At 41.9% G+C, this 27277-nt stretch overlaps 2 protein-coding genes across 4 annotated transcripts; one reads left to right on the forward strand and one right to left on the reverse strand.

Annotated features, from left to right (window-relative positions):
- Positions 1-1399: 1399 nt before the first annotated feature.
- LOC139662097 (rho-related GTP-binding protein RhoB) lies at positions 1400-6391 on the reverse strand. Of its 3 annotated transcripts, none has more exons than XM_071540691.1 (2): positions 6380-6391; positions 1400-4130 (listed from the first exon to the last, which is right to left on the reverse strand). In XM_071540691.1, exons 1-2 carry the CDS (start codon positions 6389-6391, stop codon positions 3558-3560), a joined length of 585 nt encoding a protein of 194 aa, XP_071396792.1. In that variant the 3' UTR covers positions 1400-3557. The 3 variants fall into 3 exon arrangements, with proteins under 3 accessions (XP_071396792.1, XP_071396793.1, XP_071396791.1); XM_071540692.1 differs by lacking the exon at positions 6380-6391 and having other exon boundaries at positions 1400-3959; positions 4020-4312; XM_071540690.1 differs by lacking the exon at positions 6380-6391 and having other exon boundaries at positions 1400-4309.
- On the forward strand, positions 4792-26883 carry pum2 (pumilio RNA-binding family member 2). The gene is made up of 23 exons (XM_071540689.1): positions 4792-4865; positions 6785-7148; positions 10633-10701; positions 11792-11897; positions 12156-12343; positions 12446-12618; positions 13880-14216; positions 14316-14409; positions 14583-14690; positions 14858-15003; positions 15357-15477; positions 16943-17083; positions 17859-18164; positions 18671-18898; positions 19435-19702; positions 20018-20147; positions 20298-20432; positions 20558-20695; positions 20911-21036; positions 21351-21422; positions 22451-22572; positions 23183-23375; positions 24380-26883. The coding sequence occupies exons 1-23, from the start codon at positions 4852-4854 to the stop codon at positions 24509-24511; spliced, it is 3711 nt and encodes a 1236-aa protein (XP_071396790.1). The 5' UTR covers positions 4792-4851; the 3' UTR covers positions 24512-26883.
- Positions 26884-27277: the final 394 nt, after the last annotated feature.

Genomic DNA, 27277 nt, shown 5'->3' on the forward strand with positions numbered 1-27277 from the left:
CAAGAACACGTTTGGAAAGACTGTTGTTGTACCTGTCGTGTAACCAGCAAGACAATAATAAGCCTAAATTATTCTTTAACAACATACAAAAATGTATGCCAACAGAAGACAAGCCTGTACCCATGATGCTTGTCTCCCTACATTATTTTTTAAATTACTAATTTTGTTTATTTCACAGTAGACTGCAATTTGTTCTGATCCTACTGTGCTCCCCTTGTGTCTTGTACTATTTAAAAAACAATATGAAGACTTCAATAAAGACAATTTGTACTGCATACAACATCTCTGTGCATTGTCTATATGGAATTTAAAGCAAATGTTCAAAAACTTAACAGCTGACGTCTTGGCAGGTTAATAGAAGTTGACTGCAAATGAAGGTAGTTTTTTTATATGCCGTTATTACACACTGGTAATAGAAATAATTTAATATTCCTTCAGACGGTTTTATGGGGTATAAATTGGTGTTTTCCTGGCATGAAGCATTACAGCTTGAGTCAAAGAGGCTTCCACAAAGCTCAAAAGGATATTTTTGCCAATTTATTCATTAGAAACTATCCATTGAATGAAGTGACAATGTGGTATAATTTTATACATCCAGTGTACCCACCCACTTAGTAATATGGTATCCTCCGGTCTAAATATAGAAGAAACACATAGCTTCTGTGACACACATACTCCCTTATCCCAAATGAGAATAAGTATGGATATTGAATCATTGTAGTTTTGACAGTTATTGTTAACAATGATAAAAAGCCAAGCCCTAAAAAACTATTCGCCCTTTGGAATCCAATTAGTTAACCATTGCATGCAATAAAAGTGCAAGTGAATTAATTAACAGAGATTGTCACTCAATTGGATGATTGAAGTTCATATGAGTTCTTTGTCAATTAATATACAACTTCATTTTCAAGAGTATTTTTAAACTAATGGCAACTGTAACAGAGTACATTGACTATTCCTCTTAGGTGTGAAAAAAGGTTAAAGAATGGAAGAGTAGAGATGGAGACATACATTGATTCATTTATTGACTGTTCCAGAACAAACTATTTATTGGCTGTTCCCTTACATTCTGTATTGTTTTTCCACTTGTTCTTTCCATTTGTTTCTATTTAAGAAGTCAAACCTAGAATGTGTGGTGTTATTACATTAATGTGGTCATAATTTAATATGCAAAGATACATTTTTAGACATGTTTCACTAATTTTCAGTATTGTTGTGTAGGTGAGGTTTTTTTTTACTCACTCCACAATGCCATCTATTGTTTTATCGTCTGCTATTGAGAAGAAACAAAATGAAAATTACATTCAAATTGAAAAAAGTGTGACTCAACCTTGTAAAATGTTATATTGTCCTCTGTAAAAATGGAGTCGCTCTAAACAAAGTCCAAGGCATTCTACTGTTGACAGAAAATCTAAAAGCCTTTATTTAGGACATAGCAAGATTAAAAGAGAAAAATTATATTATCTGATACGATAATCAAACATTAGAAATTAGAGGGGGCGGTGGGGGAGCCTGGGGTGGAACATTAACCTGTCTAGTACAATGCATTCCTGTCCTGTAAGTCAGCAAAAAGCCCAGCAACAGAGAAAAAAGGAAGAATGTGACTTTTACACCATCGTAACTCTGGCTGGATTTACACAGGCATGAAAGATCCTGTGGTTGTTTAATCAACCATAGAGCTACAGCTATAGTTATTAAAACATTAGATGTTTCACAAAAAGACAAAATTCAAGTATTTGTTACTGAAACTTCACCCTTAACAGAATAACCTTAACACCCTTATACATTGTGAATCCACCATGGTTTTTACATTGTAAAAAGGATCCCCAGTTGCCTTGCAATTCTCCACAATTGATGTTCATAGCTGTCATTTGAACAAGCACTCCCACCACTATAAGAGAACAGTTACGCAACACTTCGGTATGGACACACAGCGAACCTGAGCTGAACTCATTCAACATGTGTGAAATATTAAGTGAAATAAGTTGATCTCTGTTGCTTATGTTCACATTAACGTATTAGTAACTTGACAATATGCAATTACTTCCATCAAAATTTTGAATGGCCTTTAGATGACTTTAGGGTGTGTGTATGATTGGCTCATAAAGCTGTGGTGTAGCCCACTGAGTTCTTCACTTGTCTTTTCATGAATCCTTTCACAACTTGTTTCACTGAGCAATACTGAATCACTCACATACTAATCCTTCTCTTGACAATATCGCCCACATAACTGTACATGGAGCTGTAGCTAAATTAAAAAAAACTCAACCAAGTCTTCCCAGTCTTTCGACAGCCAGGACATTTCGCTACAGGATGGGCTAGAATTGTCATCACTTTACAGATTGCAGAAACCTGGTGCATTCAGTGCCTCAAGTGTTTTTGTTCAGGTGAGCTGTGATGAAAAGCAGTCCTCTTGTCCTCATGCTTGCTCAGCTCATGCTGCCTTGTTTTTTCAGGCTTCTGAGCTTATTTCCTCCTATTGTGCTGTAACACTTGTTCTAGGACACTTTGTCCCTATATAACCTCCCTCTTTTCCCAAAACCAAGCCTTTCACTCTGGTCACCACCAAGCATGAAAATTGGGTTAGAAGCATAATGTTACTCAGCAACCTATAAACACTCATTTCTCGTCATTTAATATTGTACTACATATAACTGTAATATTATATATCCCTGACAATTTGTAAACCTCAATTGGACAGGATGGTTATCCCTTTTCAACACTGGTAGATGTATAGTCTCTTGGACCTGTGTTAGAACTCAGCCTGTTACATAACATTAACAACCAATATCCAGGCATTTACTACTGTGGAATCAAAAAAGTATCTAAAACACTCCTTTTGGACATGGTCACAATTTACAAACTTGAGTCATATGGGCTCACATAGGCCATGAATGTAAGTTAGGTCTTTATTCAAAAAGCATAAAACAGCAGAAGCATAATACACCATGGATGTTGTTGCTTTGACTCTGCCATACTTTGTGAGTATTAGGTTGGGTGCTAATGTGTCCAGCTGCAGAGCAATTCCCCAAACTTGTAATAGCCATTTTACAATACAAAGTGGACATAAATAACGAGTGCAAATTTGACTGCCAACAATCAGCTTGGCAGAAATGTGTGAGGCAGTATGCAGACACTTCAAAGCAAATAAAATAAAAAAGACAACACTGTTGTGCAATTGAAACCTTGGCTCGAAAGCTGGCCTTTAGCCTCAGTTCATCACCATGAAGCCATGACCACGTTAGGGGAGACAGCGTCCACTGAAGTTAGGTGGTGGCTTGTTGTCTGTCCTTTTTGCCCCTGCCCCAGTCATACAACTAGGATCATGTGGCCTATGGAGGACATGCTGTCACCAGTACATTTAGACACCCGGATACCAGCTGATTATCAGGTGTTTTAGAGCAAACTTCTTTTCAGTCATTAGTTTTGGTTCAACCAAGGTCATCTGATTGCAGGAAGAATCCAAACTACGGTCACTGCCCATGCATGTTCAGACACCAGGTCCCAGCGGGGAAAACCTCTCGGCTGCACGTCGGAGCTCTCCGGACAGCGTCCATTCACGACAGGACACAGCAGTTGGCACAGTTACTAGTTGGTTTTTGTCGTTTTTGTAAGGCTGCCCGTGTTGCAGTCTCGAACACTTCCCATATCCCATCCTTGGTTTTAGCGGAGCACTCCAAATAGTCATATGCGCCAATGCGCATGGCCATGGCTCGCCCGTCCTCCGTCTTCACCGGCTCCTGTTTCAGTCTGGACAGCTCGTTCTTGATGTTCTCGTCGTTGCGCAAGTCTTTTTTGTTGGCGACTAAAATAATGGGTACGTTCGGACAAAAGTGTTTGACTTCTGGTACCCACTTTTCGGGGATGTTTTCGAGGGAGTCGGGGCTGTCCACGGAGAAGCACATCAGAATGACGTCGGTGTCCGGATAGGACAGGGGCCGCAGCCGGTCGTAGTCCTCCTGGCCCGCCGTGTCCCACAGAGCCAGCTGGACCTGCTTGGTGTCCACCTCTATGTCCGCCACATAGGTCTCAAACACAGTTGGCACATACACCTCGGGAAACTCGTCTTTGCTGAACACGATCAGCAGGCATGTTTTCCCACACGCGCCGTCCCCCACCACGACAAGTTTCTTCCGTATATCTGCCATTTGTTGCTTCTTCTCTGCCTATTGTTGAAATGTAACATCCGAAATGAAAATGTATCCAGTTCCGTTGCTTTTATAGCCTGCGAGGAAAAGAGACTGGGCTGAGTTTTTCCCGTAGCCAGAGCCCGTCTCCCAACTACAGATCCTTTACCAGTAACAACGGCGCTTTCTTTATAAAGCGCAGGAGTGCTTTCCTAAATATAGCAATCCAATCGGAAATAGGGAGGTGAGATCACAGTTTGTAAAGGAAGAGGTGATTGGATCTCATGGTTTTCCCTGATGTAGAGGAGGGTCATGTACCACTAGGACCCACCCGACCCAGGATCAGCTAAAATCCACCAAGTATAACTGCATGATGGGCACTGGTCTAGGCTATGCTACATTTTTTGTAATTCCCCTTTAAAATGACTCGTATTATGAGCGCAGTTGCTATTGAAACATTGTTCCAAACGTCAAACAAAACAAACAAAAAAAGCTACACGCCTTTGCCGCTCTAGTCATTGAGTTCATTGTCTTGGCCACGATATGTAATTAGTATCTAGGCTAATAAAGATTCATTCAAACAGCCTAGATGCCGATTTAATTCTACAGCAGCAGTAGCAGCATGGCTTTTGGACGGGCTCTTCGTGAAACGTGTTAATTTACAACATCCTTGGTAAACCGTACAGCAAATTAAATAAATGCTGACATAGACTTACACTTTTACATGGTATACAAAAGGTACGTTGAAATATCAAATTTTGGTTGACATTGTTCTACGCAGGTCTACGTAGTTTACGCTATATACAGGGAGGGGGCACTAGCGTAGGCAAACTCTTAGCTTTGACTACACGTTCAAGCCTTGCTAAATCACCGCTCTCCACGGAAACAAAACAATATAGATTTTGGCTTGACGGTGTGCAACAAGCATAGACCCTCTCTCGACACGACAACGCGTGAGTATCTCTATTTATTTGACCAAATCGAATATAACCGCTATGCACAGCGACTGTTTTAAACGTGATTGCCGTGGTGTGTGAGTATTTCCCCTTTTGTTTAGCGGTTTAGGCCCCTCTGTTTGGAACTTGAAGGGGGGCCATGTTGTTTAGCCAGTGAGTGTTTGGCTGATATTTTAGCTCACACAACACCAAGTTAGCAACTAGCGTTTGCTAACCCTAACGTTAGCTGTTTTAGTTTATTTGGCTTGTTAGATATAAGCGAGGCGGTATTACGAGCCACGAAAACAAGCGCCTGTCTTTCCCACCTAACAACAGAGCTAATCAATTTACTATAGCGTTAACTCAATGGTCACTCTAGTAGATTAGGTATATCTAACGTTAACGTAGCTGTCTAATAATAAACAGAACAACAGGCCTGCTGCCGTTAGCTGGTTAGCCAAGAGGTAAGGCTAATGCTATCACTCTAGGTAACCAACGTTAGCTAACGCTAAACATGTCCGATTTGAGCTAGCGTGAAGAGCAATATGAATTAACCTAAGAGTATACTAGGTAATGGAGATAGGACCGACTAACAAACAATCGTCTGAAGTCAATGTTAAATGTTCAGTTAAAGGTAGGAGTCTGCTGATTAGCTAAATGCGGACCTGCTGGCTAGGTTAGCTAACGCGTCAATGTTGGCTAGCAAGCTTGCTAAAAGGCTAGCCAACAGGGCACGTCGGTTTGCTGGAACAGTCAGCAACGTAAATGTTCACCTAATTTTACAAAGACAACTACAGTTCCCAATTACCCCTTTTCGTTGGGTAGTTGACGTCAAGTACCTCACTAATGTTACATGTTAATCCTCCGTAACGTTACATCAATGTTAGCGTTGTTAGCTTATTACATTACATGATCACCAGCTAACACTAGGCAACCGATAGCGTTAGCACACTCGGTATCATTACAAGCCATCAACATCATTGTCAGCCACTTGTTTTGTCTTCTTGCTTTGCTCAGTCGCAGATCACTAGGTCTGCGATTGCCAAAATTATTCTTCCCAATTAACCCCAACATCATTGAGCTAGCAATGAAATGTTGGACATTCGGGGAAACATCAATTACAATTCAACGAACATAAAAGAACCACGATACGGAGTTACTGTCCCGGGGATTAGTCATATCCCAGCGAGGACATTTACATCAATGAGTAGTTTTCTAGCCTCCTGGTTGCAGCCTTCCCTGCCAGTGACTTCGTAAGCTATCTTCGTTTGTTTATATAAGGCTAATAGAGCAGTCAGCGACGAAGGCCACATGTACCACAGCTTTCATTAGTTTCAAGTCAATCAGGATACAATAATGTTTTCGTGAGTAATCATCTGTGGGTCCTAGATCGGCGTCAGGCGGCATTGAGGAAAAAAGTAACTTAAACCAGGTAGTCGTAAGTGCTTTTGTCACACTACCATCCTGGTAGACAATCAGGCACTTGTAATCAGCCAAAGTCAATTATCTATGTTATGATGATGCACCATACTGGTGGAAATTTACATAGGGAATATAGGAAAATAGGAATATGTGCCCTAATGTGATTGCATTTTCTTCTGTCATCAGGTCTAAATACTCAAATATATTTTAGGCTTTATAGTAGGTTACTCTAAATGCCACCTTCTATAATTTATTGTGCAAATCTAATCATTTTCCACTCGCTACCATATTCTTATTTAGGCTTTCCCGTGGAATGAGCGTTCCATGCAGCATCCTAGGTATGAATGACGTGGCCTGGCAGGAGACAAGAGGTGGGATGCTGCATGCAAATGGTGCTCCTGAGACTGGGGGTGTCAGAGTTCATGGCGGAGGGCCCCTAGCCACAGTCGGGGGAGGTGGACAGGGTCCTGGAGGGCCACATCTACAGGGCATGGACAGAGGTGCTAACCCTACCCCAGGTACCCCGCAGCCTCCGCTGAGTGGCCGATCCCAGGATGACGCCACGGTTGGATACTTCTTTCAGAGGCAGCCTGGGGAGCAGCTCGGAGGTTGTGCGCCCAGCAAGCATCGCTGGCCAACTGGAGATGGCAATCATGTTGATCAGGTACAAGTGTTCTGTCAAAGCCCTAACAACGGAGGCCAGTCATTGCAGGGTAACTCAATTTGGTGCAGGCTACATGGAGAGATTGCCAATGCATTTTTATGCATGCCTTTTGTCCAATGGGGTTTTGGGTTTCATAAGAATTTTCTAAACCCATAGAGGAGCATGTAATCCTTCAACTGAAGTTAAAATGTGAAAAACACCAAGATTAGAGTTACAAGGTTTTCACGTGACAACAGCGATGGGTGGAACACAATGTAAGTGTAGAATGGAAGAACACAATTGTGCTGTTTTGTTTTGCACAATGTCAGTAGAATAGTACTCATGCCTTTCAGAATTGGACACTCCTTCCCTTTGCCCTCTTCCCATTAGTGGAATAACCACGAAAGCTCCAAGTAGAGGTTAGATTAATTTACATTGGAAAAGTGGTGAATTTGGATGTGAAATTGTCTTTCAGTCATATCATGTGTTTCACACAGAGCTTTTTCCTTATTATCGACTTAACAACTTAATGTGTGTAATTAATGTGCATTAATAGACCATATCCAAATAGTAAAAGGCATCCTGGTTCAGTTTTTCTTTCAAATTTATACTCATCCTCTGTTACCACGATATTCAGGTATGAATTGACACTCCAGGAGGCAGAGCGTAGGCACCAAATGGGACCATGGTCAAAGCACTGTCAATTTCTGTCGAGATACTCAGAGCATCGCCCTCTTGAAGCATTCAGAATGCTGACAAAGAGCTGAACTAGAGTGTTTCAATATTCACAATGCTAAAGCAGTTTTAAGCTCACCAGCAAAGCTTGCTAACAAGTTAGCCACCACCGCAAACAGTGAAAATTTCTTTCCTCTGAGCACAACTTGCCCCAACCTTTTTGCTCACGCACTAGCCATTAGGTTTAGTAACATAAAAGTGGAGCTGAGTGGTTAATTAAGGAACTGTCATGCTTGGTGTACATGACCCATTGGCATTTTAGTAGCCTTCACATATCTGACTGACTGCTGTATTTGTTTATGTTGTTGTTTTGTAGTAGTGGGCACAGGGGGTATTTTGGTTTGGGGTCTGGCTTCAAATCCTGGTGCTGCCCCATTTCCAATTGCAAAGCTGCTTGTAGCTCACAAACACTTCTTTGATGTGTATATTATGCCATCACTTGTTTTTAACATTGGTTTTAAAATTTTCAGAGGGTGCGGTAAGAATAGAGGGTTCTTTTTGTATTTTCTTTTTTTCTAATGGGATGACCACTGCATAATAAATGTAGACGAAACACTGGGCTGAGCTTGCTATGAAGATACCACCAACACCACAACAGTGAATGTACCTGACTGTCTCTCAGACCAGTTTCTTCTAGCTTTTTGTTTGTATCAACGTTTGATTGCATTGCAACTAAACAAATTAATATCTTGTGACGGCCACTATTACATAAGCAATTACGAGCCGTACACATTTAAAAAAAAAAAAAAAAAAAAAAAAAAAACCTTTGATAGAAAAGGCTTGGATACAAATTGTGGGAACTACCAAAATGATAGCTTCTTTCCGGTGGTGTACACTAGCCAAAGACCATAACTATCTGCAGCTAAAAAAAATTCATTGTGCAATGTTAGCTAGTAGGTTAACTAGCAAGCTAAGCGGTAAATGCTTTTGGGAGTTCAAATGAGTGCTTGTCACTGAAATGTTAGCTTTGTATGGAAATTTCCCCGCTATGTATTTGGAACATTCCAGACTAGGAAGTTGTGCCTTATTGTATCGAACAGATGCTGGGAAGTGTAATGCCCTAAACGTAAATATGCTTAATCATAAGTTTTAGCGATTGAATTCAATTGAAATTGGGCCAATGAGTAAATATCACTTTGGCCTATTACATATTTCAGATTGGGAACCGTACGGTTCATAGTTTGCTTGTATCAAGTAATCTACAATGTACGGAATAGACGGGAGTCAACCAGAGCCGGGCGAGGATGACGTTGACTTCGTCTCCCTATTTAATCTCATTTTCCATGTTCCATTGTTCATATCTGTCATATGAATGGAAATTCGTTGCAGTGCAGTTAGTTTTATAACGGACATGGGATATGTAAATTTTTATGTTCTCAGTAGCATTCAGGGTAATCATGAGACTATTGGGGGGGGAATGGAGAACAGTCAATATTGAGTTGAACTAACGAGCCCCGTTCAAAGGAGCGTTTCTTTTTAACAAATCTTCAGATTGGATTTAAAAATGTTCACATTTCCTGGTTTGGGGCCAACCTTCTAATCATTCGCGTGGCGATACACCTGGCACCATTGTGATTTGCTCAATCCATTGATTGCAACAAGGTCCTTCCTCAGTTCCTTAGTTGGGTCCCCCTGCCCCACGCATGTCTGAGACCTTTGTTCAACCAGGCTGCATGTATACAGTGGGATTAGGTGTGGGGTTATCACTCAGCCTGATGAAAAGAGACGCTGTCTTGGGAAGTGTGTTTGAAGAGGTGGCGAGGGCAGGGAGCTTTTGTAGTTATAGGCATTAGTCATCCCAAAGGAGTGGGATGGCTGATACCTGATACCAGCCGATGAACATGGAACAGGTTATGGGACATTGCTTATTTACACTAGTCTCTTAAGAAAGTGAACATAATCCAGCATAATAGTATCATTGACTTTGTGTAATTTCAGTGAGTGTTTTTAGATGTTATGTTTATATTTTATGTGGTCTAAATTAGTTGCAGCTGTGCAACTGTACACTGCAAATAAGTAATATAATATAAAGGGAGAATACCATGCAAAAGTTAGAATAAGTATGAACATCTTTGTCTCATAGCTAAATGTCAGAGCAGCAAGATTCTAATCTGTTATGTTTTTGTGACCTTTTCACATCCATATGAAGTTTAGCATTATTAGTCACAAACCAGAAAAGGCACAGTTACTCCTACAAAATCATTCTGGATACTGTAACTGTCATATCTCTATGTTGGTAAAATTTATTCTTGACAGAGCTGTACTTCACTGATAGGATATCTTATCAGGAATAAGAGTAACACATTTCAAAACTGAATTTGGTGTGTTGTACTCCATTCAAGGTCTATGTTACTTGACAAACTAAGGTAAAACTGTTTTTTGAGATGCTGATCCTAGATTTGGTTAATGTGTTGTTGCTAACAGAACAATGTTGCTTTAATAATTGTGAACATATCCTGAAAGCATCAACTTAAATGCATAGATTCTGTTTGAATGTGGATAACCTTTTTGTATAAAGTGGTTGCACTGTGCTATATTACTAAGCAGTTCCACGATGAATGCCTCTGTGTAGTAAAAACACTTTGGTAGCATATTAGTAGAGCGTGTGAAGAGCAGGGCCAGTGTAATGTGCACTGTCTCCACATTATGGCCTTGCACTCAGTGCTTTTAGCTTTCTGCTTACGGTCTTGTGATTTTACTTAGATAGTGTTAAACCAAAATCAGCATGTGAAATGGTGTAGCTCAAACCTTTTCCTCCCTTTTGTCTCAGGTCCGTGCTGTGGATGAAATGAACTATGACTTTCAAGCTCTTGCTTTGGAGTCCAGGGGCATGGGAGAGGTAAGGTGTTGGTCCTTGCATCATAACCAGGTGTCTGTGTACTATGTGGATGCAAAATGCAAGGGCAGTAAAACTCTTGCATGCATACATTACAGTAAATGTGGGGAAATGGTGAATGTGCATTTATTTGTAAATGTGCACATATACTGTAGAGTTTGTAAATGTACTAATTTCCCATGGTAACGTATACAAGACAGCGCCCATTTTTTAAATGCCACCCACGGACAACATAGTTCTGGATTGTTGTTGGTTGAAGAAATACAAATCTTTTCAGGATTTTTACAGTTTTCCTACCTTCATTCCCACCTGACAGTTGCAGCCAGACCTTTTCCCATACTAGCACAGAGCTAAACCAAAATGACATGCAGTGAGGAGAACGGTTTGGCTAACCAAGACTACACTGCAGTTTAGAACCTCATAAACAAACCTCAAGCTTACAAACCAACCACTGTATACCAAGTTTTCAATAAGCCATGGCTGTTTATGGCAGCGTATTTCAAAGGGCCAACCACTTCTCTCCCTAGCTATATCCAGGGGTCCCACACTCCTGGAAAACCTGGAAAAAGTCATGGAATTTTAAAGTGGTATTTTTCAGGCCTGGAGAAGTTGATAAAAGGGAGAAAAGTTTGAAATTTGATATGTGAAGTTAATAATGTTTTTTTTCATGAACACTGTCAAATGTCACAAAGCTGTGGCTAGAGGTCTGACTGTTTTTTGTTGACAGGTAAAATAATATTATAATCCTTTATTTTAAAGTGAAAAACAAACAAATGCTTAAAGCTAGTGTAGTTGATGGTTACCTTTTTTGTAATTCAGTCATTAAAATTTTGTCATGGAAATTTGAAAAGGGGTCATAGAAAAGTTTTGGTATTTCATTAGTGAAAATGTGTGGGATCCCTGTATATCCATTTGAAAATAATCTGAATGAAGCATAATTGATCATTTTTGCGCTATCTGATGTGGTAGAGTCAAACTTTGATATGTAGGCTTTTACACATTATTTAATGTTAACATTTGCATGTTAGTGATGTTATTGTTTATACAAAATGAAGTCATCTTAGATGCTTAGAAAAATGTCTTTTCCTTACAGCTTCTGCCAGCAAAAAAGCTCTGGGATTCTGATGAGTTGGCCAAGGATGGAAGGAAAGGGATGCTTCTTGGGGAGGAGTGGAGGGACAACGCATGGGGAACATCTCGTGAGTGGCTCCTCATTTGTTTGCGTCTTCATTTAGCTTGTTTTTCTTCAAGATACTAAATTCATTGTGAGGTCTGAATGTTGGGAATTGGGTTCTGTCAGTACATCATTCATCAGCGCAATTATGTGATCAGAGTTAGCACTATGCCTTTCCCACTGTTTTATAGTCTCGTCTTTTATCTAGCTGGGTTTTGCATATCTGTATATACACAAACTGGACTATTACAACATTTATCCTCTCAAACTGTTTTCCATTCAGATCATTCAGTATCCCAGCCAATCATGGTGCAGCGGCGACCCGGCCAGAGTTTCCACGGGAACGGCGATGCCAACTCGGTGCTCTCACCTCGCTCAGAAGGCGGAGGCCTGGGGGTGAGCATGGTGGAGTACGTCCTGAGCTCCTCACCTGGTGACAAGATGGATGGCCGCTACAGGAATGGTGGCTACGTAAGTCAAGCTTCTCTCTCTTGAAATCACAGAATCGCGTGCTACGTTCCCACATTCACAGCGGTGGCACATAGTCTTACTTTATCTTTTCTGTGATTACAGGGTGGAGGAGACGCTGACCCAGACGGGAGAGAGAAGAGCGAGGGCCAAGAGAAGGCATCCCCCTTTGAGGAGGACAAGAACCCAGAGATGAAGGTGGGAGAGGAGAGCGACGCTTCTAAAGCCAATGGAAGAGGCCTGCTCAATGGCATGGACAGAGACTGCAAAGACTTCAAGTAAGTTTTTCTTTTTAGTTTCCTCACGCTGACATTGACTGAGGTCCACGAGTATTTGGACAGCAACACATTGTTTGTTTTTTTGGCTCAATGCTCTTAGTACTTTGGATGTGAAATAATATAGTGACTGTGAGATTTAAGTGGATGAAGCTGTAATTTGAGGGTTATTTAATATCATGAATCATCCACAGTCCTCATTTTTCATGTTCCTCCCATTTTAGAATGACCGTAGCTATTTGAACGGATTATGATAACGATGTCCCCATGATGTTATGGCAGATTTTAGCATTGCTTTGCATTCTTTGTATTAAAAAAAATGGTGTTGAAGAAATACGTATGTTTGAATAGTCGGTGAACACTAGGCAGTCAATATTCTAATCGCACTGAATTATTCATCAAAATGCCCTCAGGTGCAGGACTACAGTGCTGTGGCGGACACAAATGATGCCCTCTCTGTGCCATGGATGCATTGTCATTGTCACAATACTGTGGCACAGCCTGGCATCACTGATTAGTGTTTTCCACCCACATTAACCTGGAAATGTACCGATTTGTCATAGGAAATATGCTTATTTACAAGTAGTTGTTTGTAGTATGCAGTCTAAATTTCTTTATGCAGAGTGACTTCTAGAAGTGTTTTCAATGGGGAAATTAGTCATGATTAATCATTCTTGTCTATCTTAAATATGTGTAGCAGGATTATGGCAATTTGAGGCTGACTAAAATTTGAGGTATTGAACCATTTAGCCAGCCACATGCTCCGTACTGTCAGAGTAATTTAGAGCCAAGTGGAATCGCAGCTGAATCTTCCCCTTGATATATACTGAGCTGCAAAGAGTCTGGCAATACGATGCAGTCTGGTCATTTATGTGAGTTGCAGACGTCTATAGGTCATTGTACAGGAAAAACTTTGAAATTATTACTTTATGACTGGATGAGGCAAAAATGCCTTTTGGGCACCCTGAATAGGACTGTAGTTCTTGAACTGTTTGTCAGGCTGAACTTGGAAGGCATTTACAGCCCAATTGGACAGTCTGCACTTGACTCTTTTATAGTTATTATTTAATTTAAATTAAGAGCATGGGCCAAAACATTAAACATGGTGTCAGTATCTAAATGTTAGTAGTGAAGTGAATTTAGACGCATCGTGTAAAGCTTTATCTGAATAGGGTCTCGGCTCGTGCCAGGCCCTGTATCTGACTGATGAAGTTCTGTGCTAAACGTGATCACTGATGTTTTGATAACTTCTTCGCTCATCCAGCCCAACCCCCGGAAGTCGCCAAGCTTCCCCCACCGAGGCTGTGGAGAGGATGGGTCCCAGTCAGACCGGTTTGGAGATGATGGGCCAGCACCAACACCAGCACCAGCACCAGCACCAGCACCAGCACCAGCTCCACCCCCACGCCCTCCAGCAGCAGAACCCAGCCCAGAACAAGGCCCCGACTGAGGACTTCCAGAACCAGGAGGCCCAGAACATGGGGGGTATGGAGCAGCAAGCCGGCGTGGAGTCCCTCCAGTTTGACTACGCTGGGAACCAGATTCAGGTGGACTCCTCTGGGACCCCAATGGGATTGTTCGACTACAACTCCCAGCAGCAGGTCCGTTGAACTACAAACATTATCTAATAAGAGATTTAATGAGGTGTGACTATGCCTAACTCAATTTTGCCTAACTATTTTTTTTGTTGTTTTTACCAGTTGTTCCAGAGATCCAATCACCTGACTGTTCAACAGTTGACTGCGGCTCAGCAACAGCAGTATGCCCTGGCTGCAGCCCAGCAGCAGCATCTTGGTAAGCCAGCCTGTTTGTCTGTGTTTGCTAGGTGTGTAGATGTCTTGTAATATAGTTAAACTGCTTTGTGGGGCTCAAGTTAGGTCGCATGCTATGTGAATTTACTGTTGCATAGCCATTTCAATGCGATTTCATATGGAAATATTAATTACATTGTTCCTCATATTACCCAGCTGGCCTAGCTCCTGCATTTGTGCCAAACCCTTACATCATTAACGCTGCCCCCCCTGGAGCCGATCCCTACACTGCCGCCGGGCTGGCAGCAGCAGCCACGCTTGCAGGTTGGCACATGGCACATTTTCCTTCCTTGTGCTCTGTTCAGTTTGATCCCTGATTGGGATGCAACAATATTTTCGATACACGGTGCAATTGTGTCAAATTCAAGCAAAAACTTCCTACATATATCAGTTGTATGAAATATGTGCCATGCCTAAATGTCTTTCCTCAGGCCCTACAGTGGTTCCACCACAGTACTACGGTGTTCCCTGGGGCGTGTACCCGGCCAACCTCTTCCAGCAACAGGCCGCAGCTTCTGCCAATCACTCGGCTAATCAGCAGGCATCCAATCAGGGACCAGGGCCAGGCCAACCACAGGTAGGAATTATAATGCTCGCTGAGCAGTGTATGTATTCAACTGGCTTTGTCTTCCAGATTGTCTTGTACTTAAAATACTGTTCCTTTTTTCATGAATTTGAAATGTACCATGTCTAGATTGGATAAAAAAAATTTGTGCTTTGGGATAATCTGTCTGATTGTAAGGATTTAAACAGCAATTTAGGGAAGATTAGCGGCAACCACTTCCGTATGTGATGTGTTAACAGAAGAGATCTGACTCTGGATTTTTGAAAATGTAATGGCTGTCATTCTTGTCCTGCAAATGTATTCAACGTGTAATGCTGTAGCGTGGCAGCCTGTGGGTGTGATAATATCCTTGCCTCCTCATCCAGGTGATGCGCACAGGAAACAACCAGCGTCCTCTCACACCTGGGCAGGGCCAACAGAGCCAGCAGGAGTCTTTAGCTGCAGCAGCTGCTGCAAACCCCGCCTTGGCCTACGCTGGAATGTCAGGTCAGTAGACAACTCTACTGGTTATCTCCATAATACCATTTACCCAAAGATAGTAATACCTGACCAAGTATGCCAAGTAGTTTCACAACACCACACCAAAGAATATTGAAAACTATTTGTTGATCAGCATTTCACATTTGGATCAGTCTTCACCACCTGATGTTCTCTAATCAGGGTTCCTAGGTTGCATGGAACAGCATGTGAAGAGATCAGCCTAGACTCACAGAGCATATTTTATCTACTCTGTAGTAGGGCTGCACGATTCTGGATAAAATGAGAATCTCGATTTTCTTGCTTAGAATTGAGATCACGATCCTCTCACGATTTTTAAGCAAAACTATTTTTAATATAATTTTTTACTGCACTCTTTTGCTTGATACAGACAGAAACAAAAAAATGATAATGCCTGTAATGGGACTGTCACATCAACTTTGCGGGTCAAATAGGCTTCAGACAGTACACACACAATGTAATTAGGCTATAGACTAAATTCCAATGAAATTTAAACTTCTCCAATCTCCAGCTGGTTTATTCTGCCATACATTTAATTCTGTGCACACAGCAGCACAGCATTAAGTATAGCCTTAGTTACAGGAGTCTTTGGGAAATTACCTGGCTTCCTGAATCTTTTTTTTATCGGGTAAAAAAAAAAAAGTTTCGGGTCGTTGTTTTATGTGTATGAAAATGGGTCGGGCGGGTTCGGATGTGTCGGATTGGGTGGTCGCAGGTTGAAAAAAACCTGACCGGCGCATCACTAATGTAAACAGTAACCTGATAACTCCTAATCTGCTGCCCTACAAATGTTAACGGTAGGTAGCATCATTACCTTGTGGTATTTAAGTAACGTTAGTGGAATTAGTTTAATTGATAACCGTGTGGCAATGCATTGGGCCTGTCAAAGATATGAGCTTGTTTTTTAACAGACAAAACAGCTTAATTCAAACGCTTGATGAATCCAACACTTATAAAAACAATGAACTTACATCTCTCTTCTTCTTTTATTTAGAACACAACCTTTGAACAAGTGTTCTCCCATGTGTGTCTACTGTTTTACATTTTGTCTCTCTCTGGAGTTGTTTTCCTTTCTGCCCGCTCTGCATGTGCGCATTTCGTCACATGGTGAAACGGTGTTGTCACTTGTTAGGAGCGCTTGGTTTGATGCAACAGATGTCCCTGATGAACATGCGACAGAATCGTTGTCATTTAGAAATGAGATCGCATAGAGGTATGAATCGAGATCGCGATTTTAATACGATTAATTGTGCAGCCCTACTCTGTAGCCAGCCATAATAGACTAACTTGGTTTACGGTCATTATCCAGTTTCTCATAATTATCACACATCACAAGTTGCTGTTGTTTCTTGTGTGAGGACACCAGAAAACATCTCTCTTGTTGGCAGGTGCCAACAAGAGATATAATAATCAGATTGCCGTCTCCACTTGCCTTTCTTCCATATCTCCTCAGGTTATCAGGTGTTGGCCCCTGCAGCGTACTACGACCAGACTGGAGCCCTGGTGATGGGCCCCGGGGCCCGAACCGGCCTGGGTGGGCCTGTCCGCCTGGTCCAGACCCCACTCCTCATCAACCCTGCAGCAGCACAGGCTGGTGAGTACTTTTTCACCTCCCACTGTAGATGTTTCAATATGTGGATGGAGAGGCTATAGAAATATCTGGTTTATCTAAAAGCTATCACATTTAGAAAAAAAAAATGAAATGAGCAGTAAGTATTTTGACCAGATGGTGCTTTTAGTAGTAACCCATGAGATCCTCGTATTTTATTGTTGTTTTTTTGGCAATATCTTTGGTGCTAAGTAATTATTGCTGTGGTGTTTTTGCACTGCAGTTCCCAGAGATCACCTGGCAATTAAACAGTGTTGCCACAACTGTGACATCTTTTTCTTGCTGCTCATGATAATTACCAAGTTCTTCTATTTATTCCAAACAAACCATTGCTGCTGCTGCATGAAACGTAGAACACGTCACCCATGTATTGGGTATAGGTTGAATAACTATGGTGTTATATTAATCGGCAATAAAAAGTAGCAGAATAAACATTTATTTGTATGAAGATGTTACAAATTATTACTTGAAACTCAATTTTGATTTCCAGTGTCATCTTACTTGGAAGTGATTATACCCTAGAGTCAGTGGTGCGTTATGTCAAAGTGCAAGACCATTATGGTGGGTCTTCCAGGCTCATACTAAACCTTAATGTCACCCTACTTTTTAATGTTTTGACTCATTATGTTCTGACTTAATCGGTACCGCTCTGGGCTGTATTGACCCTGTTCAGCTACAGCAATGCCTCTTTGTCCATCTGACCACCTCACCTCTCCTTTCTCCCCCTCGCCCTCCACCTCTCTCTCTCCCCTTCCATCAGCAGCTGCGGTGTCGGCGTCCGGCTCCGGTAACAGCATGTCCGGTCCCCCGGCCAACGGGTTGTACCGCTCCATGCCCCAGCCCCAACCCCAGCCTCAGCAGCAGCAGCCTCCCCCACCCAGCAGCGGCCTGCCCTCCAGCTCCTTCTACGGCTCGGGGTCGGTCCCCGCTACCTCCCAGAGCAGCTCCCTGTTCTCCCACACCTCTGCCCCCCAGCCGCCGCCCAGCTCCTCCCTGGGCTTCAGCAGCACCGGAGGCTCCCTCGGCGTGGGACTGGGCTCTGCTCTCGGAGGCTTCGGCTCTTCTGGTTAGTGGCTAAGCACCAGGCTGCATTAGAGTTAAAGACTTAAACTTCTTTCACCTCTCTCTCTCTCTCAGGAGCATCTTTTTTTGTTCAAAGTCTTTTTATTTTATTTTTTTCCAAGTGGTATACAAATGACAAGACAATTTTACAATATATTCACCCTCCCCTCCCTCAGTCATTCTCCAACAGAGCCCCACCCCTATTGCACCATTGCTTCATCTTTAGTCAATAGTAAAACGTTAAGTTAACAATTTACAATATATACTAGATGTACACTGAGAGAATATATCAGGACATATATAAATCGGAACTCAGGCGAAAATAAATAAAATAAAATTCTCTGAGGAGCATCTTAACATTTTGTCTTCAGTTGCTTTCAATTTGAAATTGTTGGGTAACGTTCTGTCTTTTCGGGCTTTGGCTGGCTGTGTTTCAGGGATGTGTTTTCAGGATTACTTGTTTGTTGCTTGTCGTTTTCTCACCCTTTTTCTCTGTCCTTTTCATTGCAGTGTCCAGCTCCACCAGTAGCAGTGTATCTCGCAGAGACTCCCTGTTGGCAAGTTCTGACCTGTACAAACGCGGCGGCAGCAGTTTGACCCCCATCGGCCAGCCCTTTTACAACAGCCTGGGTTACTCCTCCTCACCCAGCCCCATTGGCCTAACACCGGGCCACTCCCCGCTCACCCCCCCACCCTCTCTGCCCTCCTCTCATGGATCCTCTTCCAGCCTTCACCTAGGTAAGCCTAATATTCATGGGAATGGTCAATGATTTCTGTTGGAACTGTGGTTTAAAAAGGACGTGAAACACCCAAATTTTCATATTTCACAACCGTATTTAGCAACATTATACAAAGGGAAATGCTTGTGTGTTTCACAATATGAAACAGAGCGATTTATGATTCAATTTTTTGTTTAAATTAAAGAGATTTGTGAATGTCTAACATCATTTGGTAAGGGCATTGTTGCATTATTTTGACCCTTATTTTATAATTGGCAAAATGGCAGTCTACGAAACAATAACTATCATAGAACCAACTGTACTGATAACATCATTTGGGTAGTGTGTGGCATAGCTGCACCCACTGTTAAAAACATGAATTAATTTAATATTTTTCTTCCAAACTGAGTATTATACATCTGTTGGGAGTGTAAGATCACATGGTCGCTCACTATGCTGTCCCACAAACAAAAACCTTTTGCAGTTAGATTTTACATGGAGCTCATCCACCACCACCACAGCGTCCAGTCATTATCTTCCCTCCTGTAATCCCAGGTGGCCTGACGAACGGCAGCGGGCGCTACATCTCCGCGGCCCCCGGAGCTGAGGCCAAGTACCGCAGCACCGGCGGGACGTCCAGCCTGTTCAACTCCAGCAGCCAGCTGTTCCCTCCGTCTCGACCGCGCTACAGCCGCTCTGACGTCATGCCGTCCGGACGCAGCCGTCTACTGGAAGACTTCAGGAACAACCGCTTCCCCAACCTCCAACTGCGTGACCTGCCAGGACACATGGTGGAGTTCTCTCAGGACCAGCACGGATCCAGGTGGCTGGGATACACATAACAAACTGTTTATACACGCGTATACACTCGCTCTTGCTGTATTTACACCAGTAGAAACATGACATTTTACTTGACACAGAAAGCGCTCGCCAAAAGCGGGGTTTTCTGTGTAAACAAGCTGAATCTGGCTTAACATGCAGCTTTAGTCTGCCACACAAAATATGTCTCTTTTCAGCTTGAGCTCTCATAAATGCAACACTTTTACACGAGTAAATAGGGTAGGTCTGTCTCGGTGTACTGGGATCTTTTAATGTGAATTGTTTGTTCATTCTTCATCTCAACTCTTTCTTCTGCTAGGTTTATCCAGCAGAAGCTGGAGCGGGCCACTCCTGCTGAGAGGCAGATGGTGTTTGGAGAGATTCTGCAGGCGGCATACCAGCTGATGACTGATGTGTTTGGGAACTATGTCATCCAAAAGTTCTTTGAGGTTGGGATCAGAGTTCATAAAAGATGTAATTTGAATAATAGCAGCATGAGATTAGCTAGTATACTGCCTCTATTTTATATAGCTCACAAAGGGCGTGAAAGTGAATGCATTACATTGTGTTGAATTGGGTTTCTGCGTTTTGTCATGCAGTTTGGGAGTGCGGATCAGAAGCTGGCTTTGGCAACACGTATCCGTGGGCACGTCCTCCCCCTGGCTCTGCAGATGTATGGCTGCCGAGTCATCCAGAAAGCCCTGGAGTCCATCTCCTCTGACCAGCAGGTAATTGTAAGTGAGACTTCTTTTTAACGTTTTTGCTCCCTTTTTTTTTCTTTTTCAGTCCAGCCACCCTTAAACTCAATCTGTTACAGCGCAAATTTACCTCTACCCCCCCCCAAATCTTTCCATTTCAGAGCGACATTGTCCGTGAGCTGGATGGCCATGTGTTGAAGTGTGTGAAGGACCAGAATGGGAACCATGTGGTGCAGAAGTGTATCGAGTGTGTCCAGCCTCAGGCCCTACAGTTCATTATCGATGCCTTCCAGGGCCAGGTGGGTTCACTGTTGGAAGCAATATGCTCAGCTACCTATCATTACTCATATAATTTACATTTTTTGTTGGTGGAGATGGAAACTTAATCACCACTCACGCTGCTGTCAGTTTCAAAATAGACCAACCTCACTACCTCTTGTTGAGTACTGCATATTCAGTATTTATGCTGCTACTTGTATATTGATTTGCTGTTGCTCTTCCCCTCTTCTCCCAGGTGTTTGTGCTTTCTACCCACCCATATGGATGCAGAGTGATCCAAAGGATTTTGGAGCACTGCACCCAGGAGCAGACTCTGCCGATCCTGGAGGAGCTGCATCAGCACTCTGAACAGCTTGGCCAGGTAAGCATATCTGGCCTCGCATCTGGTCTCATTTCTAGGCCCAAACCCATTCCAGATGTATCATGTTTGCTAGATGTGATTGATCATTGGTGAGTTGTGTGCTTGTCTTGTTGATGTGCACGTCTCCTCCTTGTTTGAGCATTTCATATTTTTCTAGCGTGTCATTGTTTGCTGTGTAGTTTGTGGTCTGCTAGATGCAATGTGTAAGGATAATGGTAAGGATGAATGTAAATATGCTGTTAGTTGTCATTTACATCTGACCTGTGATATGAATATTTAAACATCCACCCTGCCCCCCCACTTATTCCATCTAGAAATATCAAGGCGTATCATTGGAGATGACACCCAAAACATATTATACAGTGTCCAGCGATGCACTGTTCAAGGTCAGAGCAATTTGCCTCCCTCTCGCGGATGTCCCCGTGTTACCTTCCTTCTTCCCTTTTTTATCTTTTTCTTCTATAAAGAGTCTGATTTAACATGTAGATAGATCTCCTACTCTCCAACTCCCCACTTCTACAGGCCTCCTAACCCGCTGAGCAAGCCTCCTCTTCCTCCTTCCCCCGTCGCCGCCTCCTTCCTTCTGCCTTTTCTCCCCCTCTTGCTTTGCCTTAATCAGGCTATTTCCCCACAGAGGATTCACAAGGCACTTGCTTCTCTGCTCTCTGATAATCCCTCTCTTAGGCCTACAGCGTCTCCTGATCAATCTGTTTTGCTCCTTTCATCCACCGGGTTTCACTTAAATTGCTTGATAGAAGCTCCCCAAGAGCAATTTGATACACTTTGGACAACCACAATGTACATAGTGGTCAAAACACCTTTTAGCTTGACTTTGAGTACTTGAGACCTAAAGTCAAGCCCCAGAACAAAATTAGTTTTGTTCAAATGTTTTCAATAAAGCAGATTGACAGGAAATGGTTTCCAAGGCAAATTAAAATATTGAGATCAGAACATTACTTACCCAGCAAATTCCTGCTATAACAAAATCAGTTCAGAGTGTTATTTGTTGCCTGGTCAGGTGAGTTTTTGTCTCCATCTTGCCACACTGCTTCAAGTGTAAGTTCTTCACTAAAATCACACCCATAACTGTCTATCACCCATTCTGAAGGGGCAAAGATGCTGTTGGTTGTGTTGTCTGGTCAACAATACTCCAAACCAGCAGCATCTATTTTGTCTGACCTTCCGCAGTGATGACGTAATGGTATTTGGTGTAAGACTATAAATGGGGGTGTCACTCATTCGTCTATCTGTCATCGTAGAAATGCATGATTATCTCACATCAATTAGGACCAATGGGGAAAAGTAGTGCATGAGCATCCATGAGAATAAAGGGTGTCACGTTGATTCTCTCCGATTTTAATGACTATCGACACGGCTATCTACCCTAATCGCACACCTCCACTGCCTCCTGCAGGATCAGTACGGCAACTACGTCATTCAGCATGTGCTGGAGCACGGCAGACCAGAGGATAAGAGCAAGATAGTGGCAGAGGTTCGCGGAAAGGTTCTTGTCCTGAGCCAGCACAAATTTGCAAGGTAAGCCAAGTTCTGTCTTATTGGCAGGAATGGAAATTTAACCTGATACTGGCAGATAGAACTAAGAAATATTTCCTACACCATGGGGCCTTTTTATTCAATGACTCCAGGAGTATGTTAATTATCAAAGCATCACCTAACCTAGTCCTTAGGCTAGGACTAGGTTAGGTTTCATCAGTAACCAAAATGCTGTCCTTGCTTTGCACACACCATTTTGTCTGAATTTGCTGATGCTATGAAAACACATGCACAGCTAAGCCAATACGGAAAATGGTAATCAAATGCTGAGTCAGCCTCGTCTTTAACTGACGACTTGATACAGATCTAAATTGACAAACTGTTGAGAATATTAAGTTGCTTTTAGTATTATGGGTAAGAGTAGAACAACATTTTATTTTAAGCTAGTTATCCATTGCATACATAACATGCCATATTGTGAACACTTCTATCCAACACACCTTACATTACCATGAGTGCTACACAGGCTCCACTGGGCTAACCATGATACCAATGCATTATGAACAAACATAAAGCAGCTACTCTGATTGGCCAGTGCTGTAAGTCAATGAGCTTGTATGTGTAATAGTAGCCTCTCTGTCTCTTTCCTCAGTAACGTGGTTGAGAAGTGTGTGATCCACTCTTCGCGTGCGGAGAGAGCCCTGCTGATAGATGAAGTATGCTGCCAGAAAGACGGCCCCCACAGCGCCCTCTACACCATGATGAAGGACCAGTACGCCAACTATGTTGTCCAGAGGATGATTGACATGGCAGAACCGGCTCAGCGCAAGATCATCATGCACAAGGTTAGTAAACTAGTAAATGTATGTGTGTATGTAGATAAAGAGAGAAGGGGGCTTGTGCACAGTTGGCAAAAGTGTTACAAAACATTAGTCCTTCAGGCATTCAGTTACTGGGACTACATGATAAATGTGAGTCAGAAATTTAGATTTGTTTCTCCTTGAAATGTACCGTGTGTGTGGAGTAAGGAGTATTGGAATACAAACCCTAGAAATAATCTTGTTTGGCTATAAATAGAATGTGGCATAAAATGAGGCATTTCAGTTGTCGACTTAAGTGCCACATGACAGCTCTTGCGTCTTTTAAAAGACCTTATTATCATACCAAAAGGCTTTGGAGATGTCATCCCTTCAATTTGAGGAATATTAGAAATATTAGAGCAGAGGTATTCCAGACATGTTAAGTCAGAAATTTCCTAAATCCTCTGAAATAAGAATTTTACATTGTTAATGTAGATCTACCTAATGTAGATGTACCAGAAGATATTTTATAGCTTGTTTCACACACGTTCTTTGTATCAGATGTTTGTTTCAGTGTTTTTTTGGCCACTTTTACACTACCGGGCATTTAAGGTTTGCCAGGCTCAGCTGTGACACTACTTGTAGTTTAGCCACTATAGCCCTGCAGATACATTCTCTGTAGGTGAATAAATATAAGAATAAGAAAATTAGTTTTGTTTGAATTTAGCTATGAATGAGCTTGACTTGGACCTGTAGTGCCAAGTGAAGCCAAAGTACTTTTACATATTATTATTTTTTTAATCCCTTTTTTTATAGCTTTTTCTGAGCAGAAAAACATGGCAAACATGCCAAGAGGGAATTATGAAGTCCCGGAATTGACGTCAATTCTGCGACATCTTTATTAATTGTGTTTGTGTTTTCCCCCTCATCTTTTATGATTTGTGTTGGACTCAGTGAAATGTTTATTTTTGTGTTAACAGAAATGACTTTGAACTTGCTGACCTTTGCCCTCTCTGCCTTTTTTTTTTTATTTATTTTATTTTTTTTAGATCCGGCCTCACATTGCCACCTTACGCAAGTACACCTACGGGAAGCACATTCTGGCCAAGCTAGAAAAGTACTACATGAAGAGCGGCTCTGACCTGGGTCCCATCGGCGGCCCCACGAACGGCCTCATGTAGTCGCGCTGACGTCCTGGGACCCCTGTACAAGTGAGAGAGGGAGTAGGAGCCCCCCCCCCAACCCCCCTGTTCTGTAAGAGACGCTCCTTAGCCATAGGGGTTAACCTTTGACACCCTCTGTTGTCCCATTTTTGGGGAATTACCAAAAAAAAAAACCGACATAATTCAACTTCACCTAAGAATGCTGTGACGTCTGACCCCCTGCCACTCTGCCCCTCCTGGTGCAGAGCCCCGACGCGGCTCCAGGGGGCGCACAGCCGGCAGGCCGTCTCCTGGGTAAAGCACAAGCCCGTTGTTTATGATGTAATTGATGTATCTGACTGGTTTTCATATTATCTTGTACATTTAGTTTTTTACCTTGTAAATTCTCTGTAGAAAAAAAAAAACAATTATACACATTTGCTGAAATTTACAATTCTTACAATTACACCAGCAAGTGACTTTATAAGGCTAAACTGAGTGAATCCTTTTGAGAAATTTTCCATTTGTTTTTGTAACCAGACTTATTATGTCAGCTGTTCTAATTAAATGCCAGGCAATTTGACTATTTCTACATGATCCCCATGCACGGTAAAGTGTTGCCCATGCCAAAGCAGCTGATGGATTGGTTTTCAAATAGCACTACATAGTATGGATGGATACAAACCCCTCCGTCCACAGATGATTACTATGTGTCTCGTGCCAATGAGTTGGTCACCCATAGGTCTTCGAGACCGGTTTGCGCGCTTGGCTTTGGAGAGCTGTGCTGTAGTTTGGGGTAGTGTCATCCAATGGCGGCTTTCTCTTGCCTCTTATGTTGCCTCCTTTTCTTAGCTGAGTGGGGGCGCCTCTCCCCTGTTGACTAGCAGCTAGTAGTCTGCCTGATTTAACTATTAGATGAACAGTGTCGGTACTAAGCAGTGCAGATTGACAAACTCATGCTGTTGCATCCACTGAGCCCCAACTCAGCCGTCTTACTCTTCTTCTTCATCCAATGATTTGCTCGGGGTTTACGCCAGATAAAAGCTACCATGAACATAACTTATAGTAGCAGAGCATGAGGTTTGGTTGTATAGTGGGTGTGTAACCTGGTGTAATCTTAACATGATATGACCGTAGTGGGGGCTTTTTGCGGGATAGCGGGTGGGAGCGGGGTATGCATTGGCATGCTGTGACAGGTTTTAATACTTGGAATGATTTTTCTTTATCATGTTTTGTGCAACATCTTATCTGTCTTGTAGTTTGAGATGAACACTGCCCTAGAAACGGTATCTTTATGTACTGAATATCATCTCTTGCATAGAAGTAGTTTAGCAATGTATAGCATCTTTATGTATGAGTAAATTGTTGCTTTTGGGTCGGGGGCTTGCAGCAACGATGGGACCCCCACCGCCTGAAGTTCAGAGGAGGCAAAGTTGTCATGAAGTGGTGCTTATCCCAGCTTTGTACATCTGAATAGAATGGAATAGAGTTGGCGGGATAAGTGGGAGAAAGGGATGTTGCAAGAACCTCTTGTGGTTCTGTTTTTTATTTTTATTTTTTTTATTTTTTTTATTTAGGTTGGGTATGCAAGTGCGTTGGTGGAGGCCGGTGGGGCCATCAAAAGCTATACAATTCACCTGTAATGCTAGTAGTGATGGCTTTTTTGCTTCATATGAATAATTGTAGAATACATGTAGTATATGTGCAGTTAATAAGTGTAAGTTTATTAGTTTAATTGAAATGTCTAGTTGTGGTGTTTGACAGGCCTTGCTAAATTTGTAGTGATGCTTTTATTTCGTCTGTACAGTTGTACATTTGTAAACGTTGATGCTGTAAATGGGATGTCTTTTACACTTTTGGGGGGAAAAAGGCAAAAAATGTGCATTTTGATGTGTGTATATTCATCACTCCTTTCCCCTTGAATATAATGTATACAGTTTTATTTGATCAAGCGTTATTTTAAACAAAAAAAAAAAATCTTTTTATGGCTTCACAATCTGGCATGGTTTTTGTTTTTAATCTGTTATGGGAAAGGCCAGCCTCTATTTGTACTGGAGCTGTAACATCCTCTGTTGATAGTCTTTCTGATGTGTGACAGTTTAAAAAAAAAACCCACCACCGATGCTCTGTACTTAAAATGAGGCTGCGTTTAGTCCTCTCTGCTACCATGGAAACTTCACAGGATATGACAAGAATTATTTTTGTACAGAAGAGTGCTGTATTTTGGAACAGCTACTACCTTGTAAGCAAAAGCAATGTAAGATATTGTCAATTATATAAATATGAACATATGAGTTTTGTCACACTGTCAAAGTCATGTACATTTTCAGGTGGCCTTATGTACATTTCCAGATGTTAGATGAAGAAAAAGAACTCATTTTTGGAAGCAGAATTGTGACTATGTATGATTAAACTGTTCTTCTAACATTTGACCCGTGTTCTGTGCTTTCTTTCAGACCTTTAGTCTGTTCACGGAAAGATAGTAAAGTGAAATGAAAATTCAAGTGTCAACAACTGAAACTAAACTAATTCTGTAATAAGTCTCTAAAACGAAGAGCAGTAAGTCAGTTAAATTCTTTTCAATTTTTGTCCTCTCTACTGAAACTAGAAATCAAAGCAGCTTGCATTAACTATCAGTACATCAATAGTAATTTTCTATGTAGAGAAAATGGATTCTATAAAAACATTTCAAATCCTTTAAAAACGAAATAAAACTAAAAACAGTACATTACTTCTGAAATCTAACAAACTATCTTAAACGTTCAATTGAAATTAAAATAATTTAATTTTATGGTGGGATTTGGA

Source organism: Centroberyx affinis, unplaced genomic scaffold (assembly GCF_046629955.1).
Source record: "Centroberyx affinis isolate AG114_WGS23_722 - 3 ecotype Tasmania unplaced genomic scaffold, CSIRO-AGI_Caff_v1 ptg003709l_1, whole genome shotgun sequence".
In the NCBI taxonomy this organism is placed as follows: domain Eukaryota; kingdom Metazoa; phylum Chordata; class Actinopteri; order Beryciformes; family Berycidae; genus Centroberyx; species Centroberyx affinis.